At 48.2% G+C, this 16,856-nt stretch overlaps 1 protein-coding gene across 1 annotated transcript in view; it reads right to left on the bottom strand.

The window, feature by feature from the left end:
• UBR4 (ubiquitin protein ligase E3 component n-recognin 4) overlaps window positions 1–16,856 on the bottom strand; it is a 95,463-nt gene that overhangs the window by 54,303 nt on the left and 24,304 nt on the right. Inside the window, exons 35-56 of the mRNA XM_058818917.1 lie at window positions 16,598–16,789; window positions 15,898–15,968; window positions 15,631–15,778; window positions 14,957–15,184; window positions 14,610–14,780; window positions 14,311–14,493; window positions 12,591–12,749; window positions 11,827–11,979; window positions 11,292–11,519; window positions 10,353–10,510; window positions 9,101–9,272; window positions 8,745–8,946; window positions 7,275–7,438; window positions 6,210–6,426; window positions 5,143–5,359; window positions 3,772–3,804; window positions 2,617–2,680; window positions 2,065–2,199; window positions 1,591–1,765; window positions 1,223–1,360; window positions 674–795; window positions 2–113 (exon numbers count right to left, since the gene is read on the bottom strand). Of these exons, the coding sequence (XP_058674900.1) occupies window positions 2–113; window positions 674–795; window positions 1,223–1,360; window positions 1,591–1,765; window positions 2,065–2,199; window positions 2,617–2,680; window positions 3,772–3,804; window positions 5,143–5,359; window positions 6,210–6,426; window positions 7,275–7,438; window positions 8,745–8,946; window positions 9,101–9,272; window positions 10,353–10,510; window positions 11,292–11,519; window positions 11,827–11,979; window positions 12,591–12,749; window positions 14,311–14,493; window positions 14,610–14,780; window positions 14,957–15,184; window positions 15,631–15,778; window positions 15,898–15,968; window positions 16,598–16,789 (3,442 nt within the window). The remainder of the gene's footprint in view (window position 1; window positions 114–673; window positions 796–1,222; window positions 1,361–1,590; window positions 1,766–2,064; window positions 2,200–2,616; window positions 2,681–3,771; window positions 3,805–5,142; window positions 5,360–6,209; window positions 6,427–7,274; window positions 7,439–8,744; window positions 8,947–9,100; window positions 9,273–10,352; window positions 10,511–11,291; window positions 11,520–11,826; window positions 11,980–12,590; window positions 12,750–14,310; window positions 14,494–14,609; window positions 14,781–14,956; window positions 15,185–15,630; window positions 15,779–15,897; window positions 15,969–16,597; window positions 16,790–16,856) is intronic.

Here is a 16,856-nt window from a genome sequence, read left to right as displayed (position 1 = left end):
CCCATGGGGGTGTTGCTGCGGGGGGACGAGGGCAGGGTCACGTGGCGCCGCTTGTTCCGGGGTCTCAGCACCCTGATCAAAGCTTGCTTGCAGGAAAAGCTCACTGCTGGGTCCTGCAGGGTGAACAGTTCAGCATTACACTCCTTCAGCTCCAAGTCCTTTTACACAGCATTTGGAAAAATGGCTAAAAATCCACTTGTGACTCTTGTCAGTCATGGTTCATGTAGGACACAAGCCACCTCCCACTAAGCAACACTTGTAATTCCACATGCAGCACATGGCAAACATTACTAGAACACAAGGAGAGGGAGAATTCTCCTCCATTCACTTCTGGCTGGGTGGTTTTGGCTGTATTTTGTGTCTGTACCGTGTATTCGCATTATGCCCACATTTAATTTTTTCCCCACTATAGAATCATAGAAACATTTAGGTTGAAAAAGCCCTCTGAGATCAAGCCCAGCCATAAACCCGACACTGCCAATCCCCCTAACCCATGTCCCCAAGTGCCACATCTACACTTTTAAATCCCTCCAGGGGTGGGGATTCAAGCACTGCTCTGGGCAGCCTGCGGCAGGCTGGAACACCCCTTCCACAAAGAAATGTTTCAGATGCCCAACCTAAACCTCCCCAGGTGCAACTGGAGGCTGAGGCAGAGAAGAACAAGGTGACATACTGGGCAAAGTAACATCTGCATGTAGATCTTGGAAGCAGTATGGATACAGTCCAGCTCACACGTGCAGTATCCATGGATAATATCCACCAAAGCATTGACTGTGGCTTCAACATGAGTGAGACCTAGCAGGAATAAAAGCAGGACTGAAATCAGCTCTCTCTGTATTTCAGCACAGAGTGAGGCACTGCAGGAAGCATCTTTTGTTTGCAGACTTCAAGGCACAATGTTAACAGCACAAATACATTGATTTTCAATCCAGACTGAGCCAGTCTTGTCTGTCTGATGGAATATTGTGAACTCCATACACCAGCACCACTGAATATCCTCTAACACCACCCACAAAGACAAATGTGGGTAAATCAATCACCAGTCTCTTCTTCCTGGCACAATACACGTGGCCCTGAACAAAAGCTTTGAAGCAGAATCTGCACATCACAGAGCCCTCAGAGCAGCACTAGCATTGAAAAGTCATGTTCTCTGCTTACAAACTTAAAACAGGCCCCTTCAGAAGCCACAGGCTTGCCAACAGCAAAGGAAGAGCTCTCCCACCTGGCAGGCAGGCAGGGGCCAGAAAGGCATTCTTGGGTTTTGATGCATGGAGCTTCCAGAAGTGGTTCACCAGCTGGGTAATGAAGGTGCAGCCCTCTCCTTCCACGTGTTTCTGGGCCTCCTGCCCTTCTTCACTCTCTGCACAGATTAAAAAACACCTCTCAGAAATGTGCAGGGGAAAACCTTAATGAGGGTAACACCAAGTTTATTTTAAATGGCTTTTTCCAGAGGCTTTGATGTTCTCATCAGCAGGATATCACACACCTACCAAATCTGTCACATACAGTCTCTGCCACTCTGAACCCAACACCCCAGCACAGCTTCAATTATCACAACAGAAACTTATAGAAAATTACAGACTTATCTACCTGTTTCCAGCTGTGGCAGCTTTGATTCTGTGTAGTGCACCAGATTGTTGGGTCTCATGATAGCAATGGAGCGAGCAGTGATGACCAGCCTCTGGAACACCTCAGGGTCGAGGTCCTTCCCTTCTTTGGTTGAGGAGGTCAAATACTGAATGGCTTTGCTTAGCAGTGCTTGATCCTGTACAGTGAGAGATAACACAGGCAAAGAAAAACAACTGATTGCAGCACTGAAAGCAGCTGAAGCACAACCAGGGGACAGATCCTGGGGAAATCCAGCACTCCTCATCTAAGGAAGGGCAACCAATGCAAAAAGGTGACAGAATCACACAACCCTGGTGCAGGGCAGGCAGCAGGAGATAAAGGGAGATGAGACAGGAGGATTGTGCTCCATGAAGGAAGGGCTATCCAGGGCTCTGCTGCACCTCAGCCATGACCTGGCAGGTTCCAGGAGCCCCAAATCCATGCCCTGGGCAGTACCTTGTGGTTGTGGTAAGCTGAACGGCTGGTGTGCAGGCTGGCCAGCAGGCTCTTGGTCTGCTGCTGCACGCTGGAAGGGGCTGGCATGGACAGCAGCACTGTAGCCAGTTCCTGAGCTGCAATCTTACTCTTCTCCTAAGAACAGACAAACCCCATTATTCAGTATATTTACTATCACCCAGTGTACCTACAGCTCCCTTCCCTCAATACCCTTTTGATGGCCTCCCTCCATTTACTATTGACATTTAGGGAACACTTCACATGTCTCCACAAGAAAAGTCCCTTTGAGATTTATGGGCTCCCACCCTGCTGTTCCTGTAAACGAGGTCACTCTGCAGCACAAAAAGCCCACCAGCGCTAAATGCAAATGCCAATTGTCATTCTAAACTAGTTTCAAACGCTTTTGGCTAAGGCAACTTTCAGATCAGTGCTCTGAGCAAAAGGGATGCGGCTCTGCTCCTATCAGGCCCCCGGGGCTGCAGGAGGTAGTGCTGAGCTGGCCCCTCCTCCCCCGGCTCCAAAGCTCAGGAATGTATTCAGAAAGTTACTTGCCTTCTCGTTGACTGGTCCCACAGCAAAGCAGCTTTCCAGCGCTTCTAAAGAACTCACAACTAGCCTGGAGGGAGAGAGGAAAGCAGGCTTGAGTACAGCAACCCTTCTCTCTCCTTAGCACTTTGCTTTATGCGGGCTACAGTCATGAGTAGCTCAGAGACAGCTAACGAATGCCAAGTACAAAATCAAAGCATGATAAAACCTGCCACAGGCACCATGCATATCATTTCATTGTGTTACAGACCAGAGTTAAACCTGGCTCACGCTCACAGACAAACTTAGGACTGCTTTAATAATCCACAGCTGAAAGACAGGGGCTTTTCTCTCCCAAAGAGGATAAAACATTTCCTTACGCAGCCTGCAGCAGGGATAACTTGGATTGTCTTGACAGTCCCAATTCACCATGGCCCCCAGACGTACAGATGACTGCAGATCAAGGCTGGCTATGACACATGGGAAAAAGCGGAACCGACTTTGCTCAGGGAGCAACGTTCTACTCGCTTGCTATTTTCACACAGGTTGCTCTTTCCAATTTGGAGTTTCAGCACAAAATATTCCAGAGGAAAATTAACTCAGAGGAGTGGGTGTGACCCCCAAGTGAGGGATGCTGAGGTTTCAAGCAGGCTGGGAAAACACTTGTCCCCAGGGAAAACCTGATTTACAAGTGGCAGCAAAGTCCCTGTAGCAGCACTCCATGCCCCCAGGTGGAACTACCTGAAATGCCATCTGACACACCAGAAGGAGCAGGAAGATACAGGAAAAAGCAGGGAAGAGAGAGCATTAAGGGGAAAAATAGCAGTGTAGGATTGGAAGGCAGAAGAAACAATTGTCTGGTCTGGTGGTGATAAATAACATCCCCCTCCCCACAGGCACCCTCACAAAGCTTGGAGGGAACAGAAGTGGGATAAGAAGGCACAAGGAAGGAACAAAGCAGAGAGGAGTCTGTCAAATAAGCAACAGTTATGCTGTGTAGAGCAAAAATCTGCAAACCACCTCATCTTTACATTTGCTAAACCATCTGCCATGCAATGACCAGAATGTAAAGAAGCAAATGTCACTTGGAAAACAAAAAAAAACCCAGTCACCAAAAGCCACACCATGTGTTCTGTCTCTGACACACACTCACTCGTGCAGAGAAAAGGATGCCATACTAACCGGTCCAGGGTGGTTAGGGACTCAGTGTCAGAACTTTGGGGGAGCAAAGAAAAAGGAAAAAAAAAATAAAAATGTGTAAAGCTCACAGAAAAACTCCCTAGAACACATTCTAAGCAAAAGGCAAATTAAATGGGGAAATCAGGAAGCCGGGGGAGCGTCAGTCTAAGCAGGGTCTCTACCTGGGCAGCACACACTGGTCTGGAGCAAAACAAAGACAGAGATGAGCCAGGTCACCTCACACAGAGAAGCCAAGCACCACTTAAAGCACCACCCAGGCCTAAATTGGAGTGCAGACACCACACTTGGATAGAAAAGTGCCTCCTGCCTGCCATCAGCTGTTCCTACTCCAGAGGCCCTTCAGAAGGTAACACCAAATAGGAAGAATATTTTTTTTCATATCTGAATTTTTAGAATATAATCCCACTGCTCTGAAAAACCAGAGAGCATGTCTGTGCTGAGAGGGACATCTTGTGGGGATGTCACAGCAGAGGAGGGAAGGAGAGGGAAATAAACACAGAAAAAAATCCCATGAACTATTAGACAAAATATTAAAGGATGGCTGAACAGGTCCTTCAACTGGGCCTAAGTGGCACTTCAAGCCCTGAGCCTCTACCAGAGAATTTCAGTCAGACAAACTTAACCAGCACTTCCTCACAGCTGAGCAGTGATTGTTTCCCCTGAGATGCTCATTTTTCAGCAGTACCAGTTCCTCTTTGAGCTGTTTCCCTCCTGTCCTTGCTGCTTTTACAACCCTTATGATACAGACTGTATGAGTGCAAAGGAAACACAGCATGGACATCAGAAAGAACACAAGTTCTGTTTATTCACTAAATTTATGTCCAGGTCACCCTTGGAGTTTGGCTCTCAGCAGGGATATGGGGAAAACTCAAAACCTTCCCCAGCACAACAGCTCAGCCTGAGGCACGTGGGCTACAAGGCAAGTTGTGGGAGCCACAAGCCTAAAGCAGGGTCACACACAAAGCCCTCCTCAAAACTGAGCTCAGCTTCCGAGAAGCCTGACCTCTGTGAGCTCCAGAGACCAAAAAAGGGCCAACTTGAAATGAGAGAATGTCCCAGGGCAGCAGGAATTGCTTTAAGCTCCTCGAGACTGCTGAAACATGAACTAGGCAGCACAAGCAAGCACACAGATCTACCCAGCTACTGCACCAGATCAACCAAGAGCCACCACAAACCCTCCTACCAAGATAATCAACCCCTGTTTTCAGCTGTTGCTGTGGAAGGCAGTGAGAACAACTCACTAATTCCCTCCAGTTCTCCAAGTCAGGAAATGCACAGAAGTGCACCCAAGTGCCCACCACAACAACAACAACCCATTTCCAAGGAGAAATAAGGGAAAGACTGTGGAAATACCTCTCCAGGACAGTCCCACTGGCAGCAGCAGGGGCAGCTGACTCGGTGTCCCCAGTGCCATTGCCCTGGTTGAGGTTTGGGGGACACACGTTGCTCACTGAAGCAGATGGGAAATCCTCAGGGGGCTCGTCAGGCCAGCCAAACTGCTCCTTGGTTTTGCCATAAATTTTGATGGAATCCATCATGGTGACTCCAGCAGGATCCACAGAAGCTCCAACTGTAGTGATGAGAGACATTTCTTAAAAACTGAGAGAACTGTTGCTTTGGGATACAAACCAGCCTCATTTCACAGGACCAGGACAGCAATTACACCGTCATTAATACACAGCCACTGACAGTTGTCACAGACATCTTTCATGAAAAATCCTTCCTTAGGATTTTTCCTCCTGAGAAGCTGAGAGGCCTCAGAAACAAAATGTAAACAATGGTTATCTGCTGCTGTGGAATGCAACAGGTGCATCTGTGATTGGTCTTATGTGGTTGTTTCTAATTAATGGCCAATCACAGTCAGCTGGCTCGGACTCTTTGTCCAAGACACAAGCCTGTTACTCCTTCCTTTTCTATTCTTAGCCAGTCTTCTGATGAAATCCTTTCTTCTATTGTTTTAGTATAGTTTTAATATAATATATATCATTAAATAGATATTATATTTTAATAATATTAATATTTAATAACTATATATTAATATACTATTATATATGTTATATTAATGATTTAATAATTTTAATCAAGCCTTCTGAGACATGGGAGTCAGATCCTCATCTCTTCCCTCATCCTAAGACCCCTGTGAACACCATCACAGACAGTGCCATCTCCTTTGCAAGGTCACTTTCCTTCTCTCACCTCAGCACAAAATCATTGAGTTGAACTACTGAACATTCACTCAAAGCAGCACAAAACTGGGCCATAAATAAAGTCACCAAATGCTCAGGGCTCCCCCCTCAGACAGTTTTCACAGCCAGGACAAACGAATGGATTGCGGCAGCTCCCAGCTGTGAGGTGAAGCAGCTCCATCCCACCCAAAGCAGCCCACAGCTGCTCAGACCAAGCAGGGCACCCAGCCTTACTGAAGATGGTGAGCTTCTTGTCAGCCTGCAGGGCCTCCTCGCGGGTGAAGGGGAAGTCGAACCAGCGGGCGCGGGTCATGTTGAGCTGCATGGTGCGCCCGAAGATCTCCAGGTAGGAGGGCGCTCGCTCGATGGCCTGCGTGCCGATCTGGATGCGCATGCCCGTCATCACCATCGTGCTGTTGTTGTTGGTCACCTCGATGGTGAAACCCCCGGGCTGCAGAGAACAAAGCACAGCTCAAAAACTGTCTCTGAAGCCAAGGACGCTGTACAGAGGTGACCCCACTGTTTACTGAATTACAGAATCACCAGGTTGGAGGAGACCTTTAAGATCACCAAGTCCAACCCATGCCTTAAACACCTTAACTAAACCATGGCACCGAGTGCCACATCCAGTCTTTTTCTGAACACATCCAGAGATGGTGACTCCACCACCTCACCAGGCAGACCATTCCAATATTTTATCACTCTTTTCTTTGAAAAACTTCTTCCTAATATCCAACCTATATTTCCCCAATGCAGCTTGAGACACTGTGCTCTGGTTCTGTCAGCTCCTGGAGAAAGAGACCAACCCACCTGCCTACAACCACCTTTCAGGGAGTTATAGAGAGTGATAAGGTCATCTCTGAGTCTCCTTTTCTTCAGGCTAAACACCCCCAGCTCCCTCAGTCGTTCCTCCCAGGGTTTGTGTTCCCAGCCCTTCACCAGCCTTGTCGCTCTTCTCTGGATGCACTCAAATGTCTCAACGTCCTTCCCAAACTGAGGGGCCAGAGCTGGACACAGCACTCAAGGTGTGCCCTCACCAGTGCTGAGTATAGGGGCAGAATGAGCTCCCTGCTCCTGCTGGCCACACCATTCCTGATGCAGGCCAGGAGCCATTGGCCTTCTTGGCCACCAGGGCACACTGCTGGCCCATGTTCAGTCTGTTGTCACCCAGCACCCCCAGGTACAGCACATGTGTGGGGTCATTTGAACAAAGCAGACTCCTTAAGGCAAGGCATGGTGACAACATGAACAGTAATGTCACCCAGAAGCCCAACAGAGTCCCCAGACTGCCCCACTCACCTTTGTGTTGGCCACGTACATGCCCGTGGAGTTGAGGCGGTGCTTGATCTGCTGGGCATTGTACACCTGCAGCAGGTCATTGCCCCCGAACTCCACGTCTGTCAGCTGCTGGTTGTGCTCAAAGAAGTCAATGGGGAAGTTCACCTGGCTGGATGTGCGAGTTGCTAAAAGGGGAAAGAGATCTTTGTGACAAAAGATGTTCTGAACAGGCAAAGTTGTGGTAAAAATCCTGCAGAAACAACTCACCTCCTTTGGAAAGTATTTCTGTATGCATCTGTTGGATTTTTTACTACTCAAACTTATGAAGAAGAAGGTGAAAAAGAAGGACTACTGTCTGTCTTAAAACTTCTATCTTGTTTATAGATATTACAATATTTTAAAATTTTAAACTCTAAGTTTTCTACTATGTGATATCATACACTTTTATTTAAACTGTGCACTAATAACCTTAGTTTTGTTATTTAATTTTGGAAGCCTTCTCTACAGCTTCAGGTGAAATGTAGTGTTCTCTTGAGGGTCAGTGCCTATCAGTACAGAAAGCCTAAAATTCTCAGTAACCAGGGTTCCAACATCCATTTATGGAAACATTTTATCCACTTAGCCAGTATCTATGTAATAGTCAGAATGAGTGTTGTAAGTATTTAGGTGATGTAGATCAATCTTTACATCTCCATTAGTGCCCTGGATTGCAAGATAAGTGTGTATTCTATTTGCCATCTGTTAGAGGTGGAACAGTTCTGTTCATGGGGCAGTTTTCTTTATCTCTCCCACAACCAATTCTCCCTCCAGGAAATATCTTCTGTTCATGGCCACTGAGTGTCCCTGCATGGCTGATCCAATTTCATCATCCCATGGGGAGATGCTCCACCCAGGGGAGGAGCCAAGCATTCCTACCTGGATCCAATCTGAGCTTTGGGACACCACAGCAGCCTTTGCCCACTGCATTTCCAGAGGAAGACCATGCCCATCTACATCACCACTGAATCTTCAGAAGAAAACTCAACCCTTCTCCAGGATCCCTGCTCCTGCAGAACCACATCTGTCACTCCAGGAGGGCTGAGCCACCATGGAATGGGACTGTGCCACCACCCTGACACACAGGGGGTCAGGTCCTGTTCTGACTCTGTCAGTGCTGTTTTGTATTACTGCATTGTTTATTTAATTATTTTTTATTTTCTTCCCTAGTAAAGAACTGCTATTCCTGCTCCCATATCTTTGCCTGACAGCCCTTTAATTTCAAAATTATAACAATTCAGAGTGGGAGGGGTTCACATTTTCCATTTCAGGAGGCTCCTGCCTTCCTCAGCACACACCTATCTTTTCAAACCAAGACAGATTTTGGTGCCTTGATCCTGTTCTATTACCAGGAGATAACTGCCACACCTCTAACAGATGGCAGACAGAGCACACACTTATCCTGCAGTCCAGGACAGTGAGTGACAAAGGTGAGGTGATGTGAGGAGCCCTTACTGATGGCGGCCGCCTTGCGCTTGCGCACGGGTTTCATGATGCTGATGACGCTGCTGGGCTGCAGGGAGGGCTGCAGCCAGTAGGACGTGTTCTCCACATTGGCCATGTAGATCCTCAGGCTGCCATCCTCACACAGCAGGATCATGGTGGTCCTCTGCTGCTCGTTGCAGGCCGTGTGACGGATGGCCACCATGTCCTGGATCTGCAAGGCAAGGCAAGGCAAGGGAAGGGCTTGGCGACTCTCGCTTGGAGGAACAAACTTTTTGTATTAGAAAAGCTGCCAAGACTGGAGATCTGGTTGACAAGAACAAGAAACCAAATTTTAAGAGTCAAAAATACAGGGAACCCTGACTAACCTTTGCTTTGGCTGGCAAGGTCTTAATCTCCTGGATGAGGAAGGTGTCTGGCTTCACCATCACCACCAGTGGGACACCCGTGGTCTGCTGGACACAGCACACCAGGCCAGGGTGGTTCATCACCTCAGACCACTGACACAGGGCTGGAGAAGTCTTACTGCCACCATTGGAACTGTGAGAGACGAAGGGCACAATGACATTCATTTCAGGAGCAGCACAAGGAAAACCACACAAATTTCATTGTGCTCAAATCAATTAAAGCTTTGTCCTGAGCAGGGTTCAAGCACTGCATCAATGAACAGTGTCTGGTTCACAGGTGAGCAACCTGAAACAGTCACCACAGTGGGCAGAAACCACAAGCATCCCAGTCCTCAGCCCTGATCCCTACCCTGCAAACTCAAGGAAAAACTGGCTTAGTGTTGCATTTGATGCCTCAAATCAAGGAGGCAATTTATAAATGGCTTTCAGCAATGTTTTTATCTGAACAGATGAACAGTTTCATGTTTCAACACACCCAGCAGCAATAAGAGAATGCAAGAGAATCAGTGTCTGCTCACTGGAAAAAGTGGAAACAGAGCTGCAAAAAGACTAAGCCAAACTCAACTGGAGTTCAGGAGCTCTTGGAACCTGACCTCCTTCAGAGCCCACTGGTGACAGTGGCTTTGTGCCAGGCCAGTGAACAGTCTGTGGCCTGAGTGCCCAGCACTGTGTATCAGAACACACAACAGAACTGTCTTTTTCTTGCCACATTCATAGAGTAAGAGATTGGTTTCCCTCAAGGGAGTCTGAAAATCAGCCTTAACATGCACAATGCACAAGGTCCACTGCAGCAGTGGTGCTGAAAGGAAACAAAGGCTCCCTCCTCGGCCGCCCGGGTGAGGGCGGATAATCCCATCGGTTCCAGCGGCTGCACCTCGGGCAGCTCACTCTGGGCAGCTCCACTGCTCTGCAGACACCTTTCTGCTCTGCAATCCTGCTGGGAGGACAAAATGCATGCATGGCCCACTGCTGAAACAGACAGCTTTGGTTTCTAATTATCCTGCAACTGGGATATCATAGAATTCCCGACCCACAAGGATCATCCAAGTCCATTAGGACAGAAGGAACATGAAAAGTAGCAAGAAATCATCAGCCAGCAGGGAATTTTCACCACACAGTTTGGCCATTCAGAGCTGGGATGTTTAATAATAAACAATATTTATTACAAAAAGAAAGCAATAAAAATGCAGGGAGTGTCCCCCAGGATCCTCACCTCTTGATGTTAATTGGGAAGAGGCGCTGCACTTCCAGGCTGGCCCGGCTGATGGTGGCTGCGAAGGATTTGCCTTGGCAGTAGCTGAAGAACAACATCTGCAGCACGTGGGAGTAATAGACTGACACCCCCCCTCCTGCCACCTGGCCATTGCTGTCCTGGGGGATGCAGAGAAATGCCAACATTTAACATAAACACAAATATCCCCACACACTCTGTCAGGCTTTTACATTTGCGATGGAATTATTCCCAAAGCCGCCCCTCCTCCCCAGCAGTGAGAGAACAGAGCCCTAAATGACAATTTTCTAAGCTGAACTCCTGGGTGAACTCATCCATCAGACACTTCAAAGGCTCTGGGAGGGGATGCTGAGACTGCACACCCAGAGGCTGTAGGTAACACCCTGAGCTCCCGCAGCTGTGAGCCTCAGCTCAGTGTGACAGTGTCACATGGAGCATCCCCTGGATGCCCAGCTCATAAAAGACCTTCCTGAGAGCCTCCTTCTCATCTATTCCTGTTTTGAAGCAGGCTAGGGTAAAAACACTGGAGAGATTTTAAAGGTCATCCTCAAGAGAAGAAACAAAGGCTGACTGCAGCTCTCCAGCCCCAGCCATGGTGATTTATCCCTTCTGCTCCTGCACTTTTGGAGTGCCTTGCTCTGAGAACAGCACTGCTCTGAAGCCATCTCCCTGCTGAGAAATCCTGCTGGGCATGACTTCAGAGCCAGCCATGGAAAACATGCTCCATTTTCTAGATGAAAGGATCAAGGGGTTTAATTTTCACCCCCACCTCCTTTTACTGTAAGGATATTTCTCTCTTTAGAGGAATGAGAAAGCTCCTTGATCTAGATCAGGGGGCTTAAAAGGAGAAGGAAAAAAAGAAGGAAACTTCTGCCTTCAAATGGAAGATGGAAAAAAGAGAGAAAGGGAAGTCACCAGCACCTTCAGGTCCTCGTGGTTGACTTCAAGCACATTGGTGACATAGAAGGGCCCGTGCTGGGCACTGCTGGCCTCCTCCATGAGCTGTGTGTAGATGTAGCCAGCAGAGGACATGATCACAATGATGTTCTTCCCCTCCTCGTTGAACAGGAACGTGACATCCCTGATTTTGGAACTCGGCAGGAGGAAGTAGAAAGTTGGGCTCAAGGCATCTACTGAGAGGTCATAGATCTGTGGGGAGAACCAAGGAAATAATTAACCACAATGATTATCAAGGCAGTAATTAACTGCTATGATACAAAACAGTGCAAATGAACAAGAGCTGAGATGAGGGAATCCCCATGACATGTTATAGTTTGGGGCTTTTTTTCTCTTTAAGTACTTTGGGTTTGCTTTTCCTGGCAAGAAATATCCCAAATTTATATTTCCAATTCATTTCTAAGAATATTACCACATTCTCCCACATGCAACTCCTCGAGGATCCAGACTCTGATGCCTGCCAGGAGCTGTATAATCACCAGCTCGTGGCCTGACATACCTTCACAAAGTCTGCAGTGACAATGGCCAGCTCTGTTTGGGATCCTGGCAGCCACACGGCTTTGATGATGAAATTCCCAGTGGCCAGTTGGGGATGAAGCACCAAATGATCAGAGACTGATCCAGAGCTGCTGAATGTTAGCACATGGCAATCCTGGAGTAATGGAGAAAATTGGTTAAATATTAAAACAAAGTGTTCACAAATATTTGAAGCCAAGAATGGAGTTAAAACTCAGCATTTCTCTTACGGCAAATAATGATTCAGAGAATTTAAATCTCAATTTCCTGCAGTGAAGATAAATAACATGAAGATTTGAAAAGAAAAAGCCACAGAGAGCCCAGCTTTTTCTCAGCTAAATAACACATCTGTAGATTCTGCACTGGGAAAACTGAATCTAAATTTGGGGGAATACAAACAAGAGGAGTTCTTGCCAAAGAACACTAATTGTTACAGACTAGTTTTAACACACTAAGTGTGAGTGTGTTTTGTTGTAAGACAAGAGCCAAACACTGGCTCTTGTCTTAAAACAAAATCAGCTTGAATAAATTAAGAAATACTATTTCAAGGCACTGTCTCATTAATTATATTGTTCATCCAGGTCCTGCTTCTTTTACCTTATCTGTCTAGTAGGAAAGTGGATCAGGAGCTGAATTAGTGACAGAACTTTGGAGGCAGCTCTGTGCTAACTCCTCAGAGGAAACAAACACAGTTGGCTTTCAGCTGATGTTTGCAGCTCCCTGGAACAGGGTTTGGCAGGCACTCACCTTCAGCCCACACACAGCCAGGTAATCCTCCTTGCAGGGATTCCCAGTCAGGCTCAGCACAGTGAACGGGACGGGCGCCGATGCCAGGCGGGTGAGGGTCAGCTTCCTTTTGCTGGAGTCAGCTTGTTTCAGCAGGGCTGAGAGCTGGAGCACTGTGATCTGCACCACAGAATGAGCTCAGTTACCTGACTGCAACTGGGGGGAGTCAGGCAGTCCAGTTCCAGATCCCAGTTACAGAACCAGAACCACAGACTGAACTCGGTTATCTGACTGCAACTGGGGGGAGTCAGGCAGTCCAGTTCCAGATCCCAGTTACAGAGCCAGAACCACAGACTGAACTTGGTTATGTCACTGTAACTGGGGCGAGTCAGGCATTTCAGTTCCAGATCCCAGTTACAGAATCACAGACTGAACTTGGTTATCTGTCTGTAACTGAAGGGAGTCAGGCATTTCAGTTCCAGATCCCACAGTTATTCAGTTGATTCTGAATCAGAACCACACAATCATCAAAGCTGGAAGGGATCCATGAGATCACTGAGTCCAGCCATCACCCCAGCACCACCATAATCATCCCTGAACCACGTCCCCAAGTGCCATGTCCAGACACCTCCTGAACACTTCCAGAGTTGGTGACTCTACCACCTGTCTGGGGAACTTATTCCGATGTCTAACCAACCACTCCTGCAGACAAATTTTTGTTTCTAGTAACTAATTCGAAGCTCCCTTGGTGCACCTTTAGGTCATTTCCTCTTGTCCTTTCACTGAATCATGGCCCCCCACCTGACTCCAGCCTCCTCTCAGGTGGCTGCAGTGAGGTGGGTGATGACAGTGAGCTGTTCTCACTGTTCCTGCTGCAGGAACTCTTTTTCTTTAACGGTTTTCCCTACAAGAGGTTCCGCATAGCTACACAACACTTCACACCAGATCTCAAGATGCACAGAACAAACCACAGCCTGTTCCTCAGCACTGTTCCACTTCCCTTGGGGACCCCAGGATCCAGCACTGCTTCATTTCCCTGGGAACCCAGTGCATCCAGCACTGCTCCATTTCCCTGGGAGCCCAATGGCTCCAAGCACTGTTCTACATCCCTTAGGAACCCAGCAGCTCCAGCACTTGTTCCCTTTCCCTGGGACCCCAGCAGCTCCAGCACTGCTCCACTTCCCTCAGGAACCCCAGGATCCAGCACTTTTCCATTTCCCTGAGAACCCAGAACTGCTCCATTTCTCTGACAGCCCAGCGGATCCAGCACTGTTCCATTTTCCTTGGGAACCCAGTGGATCCAGTACTACTCAATTTCCCCTGGGAACCCAGCAGCTCCAGCATTGCTCCATTCCCTGTGGGAGCCCAGCAGCTCCAGCACCGTTCCCCTTCTCTCAGGAGCCCAGTAGCTCCAGCACTGCTCCATTTCCCATGGGAGTCCAGTAGCTCCAGCACTGTTCCATGACCCTTGGGAACCCAGCACTGTTCCCCTCCCTCAGAAGCCCAGCAGCTCCAGCACTGCTCCATTCCCTGTGGGAGCCCAGCAGTCCCAGCACCGTTCCCCTTCTCTCAGGAGCCCAGCAGTCCCAGCACCGTTCCCCTTCTCCCAGGAGCCCCAGCACTGCTCCATGTCCCATGGGAGCCCAGCAGCTCCAGCACGGTTCCCCCTCCCTCAGGAGGAGCCCAGCAGCCCCAGCACCGTTCCACTCCCTCAGGATGAGCCAGGGCTCCCTTGGCTCACCTTGCCCTTCTCGTGGCTGACAGCCAGGTGCTGGCGGCGGCCGTGGGGCGAGGACAGCACACACATGGCCACGCGGCGCAGCACGTGCGCGCTGATCAGCTGCCGGATGGTCTGGCCCTGGTCCCCGCTGTAGTTCATGCGCACGTTCTCAAAGGCGCCTTCCTGCGAGCCCAGCGTGGGGACCTGAGCCAGGGAAAGCATCCACAGGGTGTCACTGCAACGTCTCTGTTCCACTGCAATGTCTCTGTGCCAAAGCCACTCCCCCCCATCCACACTCTGTTAATTCCTTTTGTACATACCATCAGCTGATCTGTCATTTCTACTGATTTGTCCAAAGTGTGGAGCTCGCTGAGAGCCTGCTGGGCACGGCTGCTGCTCCCCATGGCTGAAGCCTGCTGGAAGTTCACCTGGATGGCATCCATCAGGAAATTCAGCATCTCCAGCACCAAAGGTGCAAAGGAGAAGTTGGCCTACAAGAAACAGATCAGGCAAATGAGGAACAAGATGCTCCTGATGGGAGCTGCACATAAACTGCTTTTTAAAGCCTGACACCCCTTTGTGACCCTCTCATCTCAGCTCACAGCCAACCCAGCCTGCCCAAGATGCTCATGATAACCCATCTGTGTTTAGCAGCTGACAATTATACCTGGGACTGCAGCTCCTCTCGACAGCCCTCCACGTTTCTGCACAGGCTGCTCTTCTTGGGCTTCTCCTCATCAGGGCCCTTGCCCTCACTGATGGTGACCTTGGCCTTCTCAGCTGGGGACGTGCTCGCGTGGCGGATGACGCTCTCGGGCACGCGGGGCTCGCTCTGGAACGCTGATTCCTTCATGGTGGAGCTCATCCCACTGCTGGGAGTTCTCTTCACCAGCGCCTGGGAATGACAGAGTAGCACTAAAACCCCAAACCAGGCTCAACCTGGCTACTGATGAAGTGAACACAGATTGTAAGAGCAGCAATTTGAGCACAGTTCTAAAGAACTAACATCCTGCATGTGACTCTCCACCCAAGGATTAAAAAATTCCATATTTAAGGTATAATTATTTCATTTGCTGCTAGTGGAAAACATGGGAAAAGGTGTTCTTTGCTGTGCAGCAAATTCTGTAAAGACAGGTGGAATCCCAGGGGTCACTAGGACACAGATTTACCAATGCTCTTATTTGGTGCAAAAAAAATTAATTTCCAGGCAAGCTGTAAATTCTGAGTGTTCATTATAAAGTCAAAGCCTTCAAGTCTTAGCACTCCTGCATCCATAAATCTTGACATAACTTACTGCAGAATGGAAAAGGACTTGAAAATCTGAAGACATAAAGAATTTACCAGGCAGCTGCCATCCTCCTTGGCTCCACAGTCACAGAAGAAGGATCCGTACTTGGCGTAAGAAATCTCATGATCCTTGTGACAAACTTTAGCACAAACTGTGCAAACACCAACCCCATCAACCATCTTGCAAGTGTGACAGTGGTACCTGCCCAAAATAAGCCAGGTGAGTTTTGACAGGCAGTGCCTTGAGGCTCACAAACCACACTGGTTTCTTTCCCAATGGCCAGAAATACCAGGCTAAAACTCTGAACACAAGATTCTTACCAGTGTTGATTCATGAATTCTTTCTGTGTGATGGTGAAGGTACACAGTTTGTTACAGAGAGAATCTTCGTCCTATCCAAAAGAAAATTGTTTTAGAAAGGTGTCACAACTGCAGCTACAGTGAAGTACATGTACAGAATAAATTCCCAAGAAACCAAAGGTACATTTTAACAGCAAATTTTAGCAACAGAGCTAGAAAGCAGCTGGTATCAAACCACATGGTGAGAGGAGATGGTGACACATTGTAGTAACGTGAAATAATTAACAAGAAAAAGAAACAGTAACAAAAATATTCATAAAAAATAAAGAATACACCCTAAGAGCTTTTTTTTTCACCACCCAACAGTGCCTAAAGTATTAATCAAAGCTGCTTGCTGATAGAAAAACTAGTAACTGCCAGCCAACCAGTAGGAACAAACCCATTTTATTAAATTTCTTCAATTTAATTAAAAAATAAATAAATAATATTTATAAATATTACTGAAAATAAATATATAATATTTATAAAATAAATATTAAATTTTTGTTGACATCACAAAGCCAACACATCTAGTCAGGAATGACAGATCCTCTCCTCCAGACCTGACATGTAGGGTCCTTCACTCAGTGAACACAAACTCTCAGCTGATAAACTGAGTGATTTGGGAGGTGCCAAACAAACCCTCCTGTCCTCTGCAGCACCCACTGTGCCTGCTGCCTACCGAGTCCTCAGCCTGGGAGTCCTCCTCTTCCACGGCCAGCTCCTCCACCCAGTCCGAGTCCACCTCGATGGCGCGCTCCTCGCCGTCCACAGACAGGTGGCTGGGGCCCTGCCCGCTGCTCTGGCTCAGGGCGTTGGTGACATCGGCCAGGTAGGACACGATGTGGCACGTGCACTCCAGGATTGTCACGTGCTGGGGAGCAAAGGCGAGGAAAATCAGAGCCCCAGAGCTCACAGCTCACAACAGCTGCTACAGGGCA

This window comes from Ammospiza caudacuta, chromosome 22, assembly GCF_027887145.1.
Source record: "Ammospiza caudacuta isolate bAmmCau1 chromosome 22, bAmmCau1.pri, whole genome shotgun sequence".
In the NCBI taxonomy this organism is placed as follows: Eukaryota; Metazoa; Chordata; class Aves; order Passeriformes; family Passerellidae; genus Ammospiza; species Ammospiza caudacuta.
Note: the sequence above shows the minus strand (reverse complement) of the source record. Positions and strands in the feature narration are given on the sequence as shown.